The sequence below is a fragment of the Myotis lucifugus genome, unplaced genomic scaffold (genome assembly GCF_000147115.1).
Source record: "Myotis lucifugus unplaced genomic scaffold, Myoluc2.0 scaffold_6100, whole genome shotgun sequence".
Lineage (NCBI taxonomy): Eukaryota > Metazoa > Chordata > Mammalia > Chiroptera > Vespertilionidae > Myotis > Myotis lucifugus.
The window spans coordinates 1-8984 of record NW_005877148.1 but is presented as its reverse complement, the minus strand read 5'-3'; the positions used below and the strand labels follow the sequence as shown (position 1 = coordinate 8984).

General features: G+C 58.8%; 1 protein-coding gene across 1 annotated transcript; it reads right to left on the bottom strand.

The window, feature by feature from the left end:
• Window positions 1–529: 529 nt before the first annotated feature.
• Window positions 530–8012, bottom strand: LOC102430413 (ellis-van Creveld syndrome protein-like; the record flags this gene model as incomplete). The annotated part of the gene is given in 6 exon segments (XM_006109120.3): window positions 530–688; window positions 3284–3421; window positions 4556–4654; window positions 5013–5097; window positions 7112–7344; window positions 7902–8012. Coding segments are annotated over 6 exon segments (825 nt in total), but the record flags the coding sequence as incomplete, so codon positions are not given.
• Window positions 8013–8984: the final 972 nt, after the last annotated feature.

Genomic DNA, 8984 nt, shown 5'->3' with positions numbered 1-8984 from the left:
TCTTTTGCTGGGGACAGGAAGCTTCGCCCACACTCTCCCACCTTGGAGGGCAGGACGGAGGGAAGGAAAGGAAGGAACGGTAATGAATGTAAGGAAAGAAGGGAAGGGAAGGAAGGGAGGGAGGGGAGGGAGGGGAGGGGAGGGAAGGGGAGGGAAAGGAGGGGAGGGGAAGGGAAGGGAGATGAAAGGGAAAGAAAAGGGATGGGAATAGAAGGGCCTAGGGTGGGATGGGGTGGTTGGATAGATGGATGGGATGGAAGGATAGATGGATGGGATGGATGGGTGGAAGGAAAGGAAAGAACGAAGGAAGGAAGGAAGAATGAATAGAAAGAAGGACTGGATGGAAGGACTGAATGGATGATGGAAGGACAAATTCATTGCTTTTCTCTGGGCTCTCTCCCCCCATCCACAATACGAAGGTGTTTGACTGGACAATCTCTACAGCACGTGGAGCTTCCTGATTCCATCTCTGTGTGAACCCCTCTGTGCCCCTCCTGCCCCCCACCCCCGCCCCTCCCGCCCGCATTACCAGCGCCTGCAGGTCCTGGGAGTCCCGCAGCAGCCCCTCCGCGGCGATCATTCTGGTCGTCAGGGCCGCCCCCAGCTGGCGCGCTCTGGCGCTGGGACACTTGAACTGGTCCACCAGGCAGTGCGGGATGCTCTCCATCTGCCTCCAGAAGGCGTCCATCTGTGAGGGAGGAGAGGCAGGAGGGGAGGAGACTTGGTTAAGAAAGTGTAACGCCATGTGGTCAGGCTTGGGAACTGCAATCACTGCGTATCACAGACCGAGATTCTGGACAGTTCTACCCCCCGGGGCACGTTCCCCTCGGCAGCGTCACACTCTCCAGAGGTTCCTCCTGTTCCACGTAGCGAACAGCAGTGAGCTGTGGACCCCGGGATCTCCCAGCTTAAAGGCGGAGACACCCAGCAGGCGAGTCCTGCCGGCGGGGGAGGAGTGCGTGAATTCCAGTGCCCTCTAGGAATCTTCCAGAGTTTAAAAGAGATTGAACGTGTCCTGGAAGTAACAGCACGAACGGCCATTGAAATGTCAGTTCTCGTCCCAAAAGCACCAGAGAGAACGCGGCAGAGACGATGCTGATCGTGGGAACGTCCTCCTGGAAACCCTTTTTCCTGCCCCATCTCGTCGGGCGAGGCGCTGGGACGGCGAGCGGCTGCGAATGCCGGGCTTCGTTCGGGCTGTCCCTGCGGCCTCAGCACCGAGGACAGTGACCCCGGGGTCTCAGCATCTTTTGCTTTATGACGTGCAGGTTGTGTGCACACGCAGTTTCCTTCCGGATAAAGTACAGCTGGAGCGGACGAGGAGGAGGACGAGGATGAGAACCAGGCGCAGGGGATGGGCCCCGGCCCCAGGGCGAGCGAGAGGCAGAGGCAGCGGACATGGGGCAGGTCCCTGCAGCTCCAGCTGGAGCGTCTCCTTGGCGCCCGTCTCTGAGGCTGAGAGGGACACTTCTTGCTAAACCTGCATGGGAGGGGTCAGGGGTCAGGGGTCAGTGGCCCCAGAAGCCCACACTGACCTGGCTGCTATGGCTGAAGGTGGAGATAATGACAACCTGAGACTCACTTAATCCTGCCAGCCGACGCCAGGGCCGGGCTCGGCCAGGGCAGAACATCACCGGAGGCACTGGCGCCTCTTCAGAAGCTTCCTGTCCCATCTCGGGGCCTCCGGGCAGCTCGGCACACCCTTCGCCGCCCCATCAGCAGCTCATCCCATCGGACCCAGCCCGCCCCCTGCAGGCTCACACCTGCTGTGCCCTCGCCTGTCAGACGACCTCTCCGCCGTCCATGAATTCCTGCCGGGACAGAGAGCATGTCCCCCAGCCTGCGGCTTCCTCTCCACCCAGGGAGCCAGGACGCTTGGCCATCCTTCTTATGAACCTCCGACTTCCCCGGGCGCCCGTGACACGACTTCCTCCTGGTCCCTCCAGGCCCCCCTCCGCCTTCTTGTCGTGATTCCCCTTCGCCCGTGCTCCTCGCTGTGGGCAGGATCCAGGCGCTTCTCTGCCGTCCTCCACACGGTCCTGGGCCCGGGGCGTCTCCTTCGTGGGTCACCAGGACTTCACAGAACCTTCGAGGACTGTGCGCCCTCTCCTGAGCTGTGCAGCCTGGACGCCATGTCCCTGCCGGACTCCAGGCTGAGACCCTCCTGTGTGCCGCCTTCGAGAACGTGTCCTCCCCCTGGGCCTGGTCAGACCCGCCCCACCATCCCCTCCCAGCCTGTTCTCAATGTGGGTCCTGATGTCTGTAGACAGTTCTCTGCACCCCCTGCCCCGCCCCCGCACCTCCTTACGTCCCATCCTATCGGCTCCCACTTCTCCTTACCCTCCACCCACTGCCACGCCTTCATGAAACCCCACTGCACTAGCCCCGTAGCTCGCACTGGCCTCCACGCAGCAGCCTGTGCAGCCCTTCAAAGCAGGAGGGGACCCAGCCACCCTCTGCTGCAGCCCTCAGCGACGCCCCCTCCTGGTGAGAGGAGGCCCCTCGTCCAGGCTCTGCTCAGCTCCCTCTGCCTGCTCCTTGGCTCTTTCTCTGCCGCCTGCGGGCCAGCACCACACCTCTCCCAGGCAGCCTCTCAGCGGCCCTTTCTTCTCTGAAAACTTCCCTAACCGGGGGTAAGACGGTTCCTCTCTCCCCTGCGCCTCAGCAATCCTGTGTCCCCATCGGTCACACCTGAAAGCCAGGAAGTCCTCATCTGCTCACCTGTCATAGCCCCCCAATTACCGCCCCCCCCGCCCCCCGCTGGCCTGAGCATCTCTCCGGCAGGGCCAGGTTTAAGTTCATTTGAATCCCTGTCGCCAGCACAGCGCCTGGGCGCCAAGGAAACGTGTGTTTAAGACAAAATACGTGAGCAGTGGGTCATGGAACCCAAAAGCCAAACAGAGATAAACACCTGAGGGAAGCCCTCCTCTCTGGAACTTAAAACCTGCTTTTAGGAGAGATGCCCAGCGGGTGAGGAGGTGGCAGCCAGCACCCGCTGCACCCACCCAGGGTCAGAGCAACCTCTGCTTTGAATGATACGAAGGCCAATCTAAAACTTAAGCCAGAGGAATCGGTTATAACAATAAGACGCCTCCCTCTGAAAATCCTGGCCCTTAATGACACCTTCTCCATCACTCAATTCAGAGATGGATCCCTGGCTCCGGGGCCGACCCAGCAGGGAATCCCAGGGTTAAACACGTTTCTAGGCGCATCCACTCTCTAATCTCCCAGCCGGACTGTCCCGAAACCCCGGCTTTTACGCAGGAACAAGCCCATCACCTACGTTATCGATCAGCTGCTCGGAGTACTCCCTCTCCTTCTTCTCCACGTCCGCCAGCGTGACGTACTGGGAGTCACCGGCGCCCAGCGTCTCCGTGTCTGACAGTCTGACCCGAAGTCCCTTTTCTAATTCCTCCAAATCCTGCAAAAGGCAAAAGAGAGAAAATAAAGAACAAGTTGGATGTGTCTTAAGTTCTGGAGAAAGAAATGCTTTTGTTTTTCACATTCTCATGGAATACTTATTTCTTCCCCCCGGGTAATATTTCTTAACCATACGTCAGTGCTATGGGTTTTGTCCTATTTAAGGTTTGATGATAGAAATCGATTTTTCCCCTTAAACGTAGAGCCTCGAGAATGATGGATTATTTTCTTCTATAGTCCTCACCCCCCACAAAAAGTAGGCCGGGCTTAGAAAGCAATGAAACAGCATCTTTCACTCCTTCTGCAGCCCTGGGAAATCAGATATTTAAAACCGCCCCAGCCTGAACAGGAAGTCCTGCCCACAGCGACTCTCTTGGACAGAGAACATGACCGACATTCTTCTCACTTCTCTGCCTCCAATATTTTTTCCCATTTCAGTCCACATTGTGGTTTTTACATCTGTACTCATGTCTGTATCTCTGTATTATGTTGAAAGTGTATCTATATATATAAAAGCCTAAGTGACCATCTGACCAGCCAGTAGCTATGATGCACACTGACCACCAGGGGGCAGATGCTCAATGCAGGAGCTGCCGAGCTGTGGTGACTTGGCAGCAGTGGTTCTTGGGTGACGCACCAGGAACCAAAGAGGAGGGAGCCCAATTCTGGGGTGTGTCACCCGAGAACTGCTCTCTCGCAATCTGGGTCCCCTCAGGGGATGTCAGAGAGCCGGTTTCAGCCCGATCCCCGCAGGCCAGGCCGAGGGACCCCATCGGAGCACGAATCCGTGCACTGGGCCTCTAGTACAGTGGGGCCTTGACTTACGAGTTTAATTCGTTCTGTGACGGAGCTCGTAACTCAAATTACTTGTAAAATCAAGAAGTGAACGAGTGAGACACGTGATGCTGGGCTGATGTTGTGGCGTTCACTGTGACGTTCGCTGCGCCAACTAGCGGTGGGGTATCTGAAGCTGGCTCGTAACCTGAATTTTAGCTCGCAACTCAAAGCAAAAAATCGGCCGAGAGACGGCTCGTATCTCGAAAAACTCGTTAGTCGGGACACTCGTAAGTCAAGGCCCCACTGTATTGTAATAAGCTATTTTCCAGTTACCTGGAAATACAGATTGAAGACTTACATTTTCCTGTTTTGAAAGAATCTTCTGGTAGAATTCGTCATCAGGCTTCTTTCTCGGAAGGAGGTCAAGGAGGCACATTTTAAAAATCTGAATAAACATCTATTGCCAAAGAAGGGAACGTAACAGAAACAAAGGTTTAAACGACAGAATCTCCTTCCCCCCTCCTGCTTCTCTGTTTCTCTCTCTCTCTCTCTCTCTCTCTCTCTCTCTCTCTCTGCTTCCTTTTCTCTCTCGGTCTCTCTTTTTCTCTTTCTCCCTCCCTCTCTGGGAAAAGTGAAGCCGGCGCCCACCCACAGGTAGGAGCTGCCTTCCCATCTTGGTGTCTCTTCCTAAGATCGCTCTCCCTCCCGAGGTGCTGGCTCCACCATTCCCCACACCCACCTCCCGGGGGTCCCGGCGCACAGAGCTCGGTCGCGGTGCCTGAGCCCTGAGGGTGCCGTGCCGCCTCGCCACCTACCGAGTGCTCGTCCTGCCTCAGCGCCGTGTCCAGCTAGAGCAGATCCTTTAAGTGGAGGTGATAGATGCAAAGGTCAAGGTCGGCGCTGCAAAGTCGCAAGAAGGAAGAGAGACCTTAAGTGTCTGAGGTGGGGAGGGGGGTGACAGATAGGGCGTCCCTGCTCAGTACCAGCCTCGCGGGTCCTGCCCCCAGATTTTACATCCGCAGTGTGTGCGCGCGCGGAGATTCCCAACAGCCACACGGTCTACGAGACGGAGTGTCAGGAGCTCTTTGCGACCCACTCGTGACCGGAGGGGACTTGGCCTGGACATCGAGGACGAAGCCGGAAGACGGCAGGTGGGAGAAATGACACTGGCACGTGCATCCTGTATCACAGGCCGCCTTTCTGAGGGCTCAGCGTGGACATCCCGTGCCCACTGTGCAGACGAGGACGCTGACGCAGGACATCGAGGGCCGGAGAAATCAGTGTTGGTCGTGGTCACAGGGCCGGTCAGCGGCAGGGTGCAGGGAAAGGCTCTACCTTCTCTCCGACACAGGCAAAGGCCTTTTGAATGACTAGCCCCGGACGGTTAGACGTCCTTAAGTCCAAGGCTCAGACACAGCTCTCCCCGCGAGGAAAGGGGCTCCCGTCCAGCCACGTCCCTCCCGCCGTGGGCCACCTGCGGGGTCCTCACCAAGCTCCGGTTCTGAGCCCACTCATGCCACAGCCCGGGCCGCGTCCAGGGCCCCTCGAGCTCACCAAACGTCAGGCAGACAGGCCTGGGGACCGGCCCACACCCCCCCACACCCCGCCCCAGAGTGAGTTTCTGGCCACTGACCACGAGCTGAGCCCTCCTCCAGGCTGGATCGTTTGACGATTTTGAGTGTGGGCTTTGGAGATAAGGTGGTGGGGTCAAACCTGGTTCCATCACCATCCGCTGTGTGACCTGGGGCAGGTCACTCAGCCTCTCTGAGACTCACTTTATTTTTTTTATTACTTCCGTAAATACATATTTTTATTGATTTCAGAGAGGAAGGGAGAGGGAGAGAGAGGTAGAAACATCAATGATGAGAGAGAATCATTGATCGGCAGATGTGGCTCAGAGGTTGAGCATCTACCTATGAACAGGGAGGTCATGGTTCGATTCCTGGTCGGGGCACATTTCCTTCATAAAATGGGGCAAAGCTGCCCCCACCTGATATGGTTGGCAGGAGGAATTAGTTCGTTGACTAATAGTTACCATCACTGAACTGGTCCCAGGCTCCTACTGGCGGAAGAGACAGGGCAGGGGACGGGACGGACTGATCCTTGTGCTCATGCAATAAGTACCCCCAGCAAACTGCCCAGCACTCTGCCCAGCACCCGGAAGGCGCCTACTCAGTGCTGGCTGCTAAGCCATGCACAGGCACGCTGGAAGGCGCCTACTCAGTGCTGGCTGCGATGCCGTGCACAGGCACTCTGGAAGGCGCCTACTCAGTGCTGGCTGCGATGCCGTGCACAGGCACTCTGGAAGGCGCCCACTCAGTGCTGGCTGCGATGCCATGCACAGCACTCTGGAAGGCGCCTACTCAGTGCTGGCTGCTATGCCATGCACAGCACTCTGGAAGGCGCCTACTCAGTGCTGGCTGCTATGCCGTGCACAGGCACTCTGGAAGGTGCCCACTCAGTGCTGGCTGCTATGCCGTGCACAGGCACTCTGGAAGGTGCCTACTCAGTGCTGGCTGCTATGCCGTGCACAGGCACGCTGGAAGGCGCCTACTCAGTGCTGGCTGTGATGCCGTGCACAGGCACTCTGGAAAGCGCCTACTCAGTGCTGGCTGCTATGCCGTGCACAGGCACTCTGGAAGGCGCCTACTCGGTGCTGGCTGCGATGTGCACAGACACGCTGGTGACGCATCAGGGTCCCCTGAAGTCTCTCCGCGGCTGGAGCCTGACTCCGTAACTCCTCTGTGGGTCGATACCACATGGCAAGTGACAGAGGGAGACAGGGTCCCACTCTGACACGGGGCGGCTGTGTGTCCCTGGCTGAGTTGCTTAACCTCTCTGGGCCTCCGTTCTCCGTTTCCTCCTCTGACAACGACATGCCTCATGGGCCCGCGTCCCCCTCCGCCCTCCTCACCTCTCGCAGGTCAGGGCCTCGGGGAAGCTGTGGACGCGGAGGAAGGTGCGGCGGAGGAACCTGTCGTCGCTGGCGGCCGAGTGGATGCTGGACGAGGAGCTGCACTCGTCCTTCTCGGCCTGGCTCAGGCTGCCCAGGCTGCTGCACGGCGACGCCTCCACCGGCTGGTTGGGCAGAACCACCTGCTTTAAGTTTTCGTGCAGAGACGGGTTGGAGGAGCCGTCGGCCAGAGGCTGGGGCGGCAGAAGAGACATGGGACTCAGTGCACGTGACCATCAGGAGTCTGACGCGGTAATTCCACCCGCAACACAGGACGGCGGCTCCCGGGACAGCCAGGCGGGCAAGGCTGGGCAGGGGCAGGAGTGGACCCATGTCACAGCTCTCTTGTCCCCAAGAGGCCAAGGCTCTGCACCAGGCTCCCACCTCTTAGCTAGGAGCCTGCCTCTGCTCCGATGACCCCTGCACCTGGCACTCGGCTGCCACCTGCCTGTCTTCACAGCAGCCCCCCGGCCCTGGCCCACCTGTCTTGCTGCTGTCTCAGACCCAGGGCCAGCTCTGTCCACTAACCCGCTGACCACCTAGCTCTTCTTCACCTGCACTGCCACCTCCTCTCCCCAGACCTTCCAGGCAGCATGCCATTGCCCTAGGGTTGGCTCAAAGAAATGCAGTTCCTGCCATGACCTCAAGAGGGCGCAGCCTGAGCAGGGCTCTGCCCCCCAGGCTGAAACCCTCTCCCAGCTCTTTGCTGGGTGGAAGCAGCCGTACCCCAGACACAGAGCCCAGAGCCTACCTTCTCCGAGGCCCAGCCCACACCAGCTCCTACAGGCCCCTGTCCTCTCTGTGCAGCCTGACACCACACCGTGTCCCTCCCAGACGGGGCAGCCTCCAGGGTGAGGACCATGCTCCCCTGACCCCAGCCATGCCCAGTGGCCACTGGGGAGGCGGCCCAGCGTGGGTGTGGTGCTGAAGAAATGCCCCTGCTCTGGTAGTGTCCCCCCCCCCCCCCCCACACACACACGACAGAGCTAAGGAAGGAAGTGGTTCCCAGGGTGTGTTCCGGGGAACAGGTCCATGAACTGCAACCCGTTTCTGTTCACCGTAAGGGTTCCCCGGGGAATCTAATTTGGGAAAGTCTGCGCGAACCAGGGTGGCCTAGTTTCCTCGGTGCGGGAATTCTCAGAGCCTTCGATATGCTCTGGCTGTTCCCAGGCAAGTGCTGGTTTAGGAACAGAACGGGTGCAGGCTTAGCTGTCACACACGGGCCTCAGCCCTGACGTCTACTGTCCGATTTAACCCGAACCACTGGGTGAGGCAGGAGGGCCCATTGCTCCCATTTCACAGATAAAAAACTGAGGCCCCAGAAGTCAGGAAATGGCCTGCAGTACACAGCGAGGGGGCGGGCCGGGGGACTTCGGACTGAGTCGGGGTCCTGTCCTCTTTCCCGCCTGCATTTTCCTCAACTTTCTTGACCAGGAAACTCTTTTCCCACAGAGCCGTCTGGGGGCTCCTGAGGCGCCAGGGGATAGCCCGCTCTCTGCGAAGCCCCCGGCTGCGTATGAACGCCTGCCTTCGGTGTGAGGCCTGTAGCCGGGTGAGGGCGGTGACTGGCCCCGCCTCTTTCTGCAGCGGCCTCGGGAGGTGGTTAGCCCCTCTGGGCCTCAGTTTCCTCTGCGCAAGGTGGAGACGACAGGATTATTTATCTCATAGGAGCCTGTAAGGCTGGAATGCCGGATGCACGACAAACGCTTAGCACAAGGCCGGCCCCACCGCAAGTGTTCAGGAGTGTCGGGTGCTGGCGTGAGCCTCAGGGTCCGGGAACGAGCCTGCTAAGAAGCTGTGTCAGTACCGGTATTTGTATTAGTGCTGCGCGAGC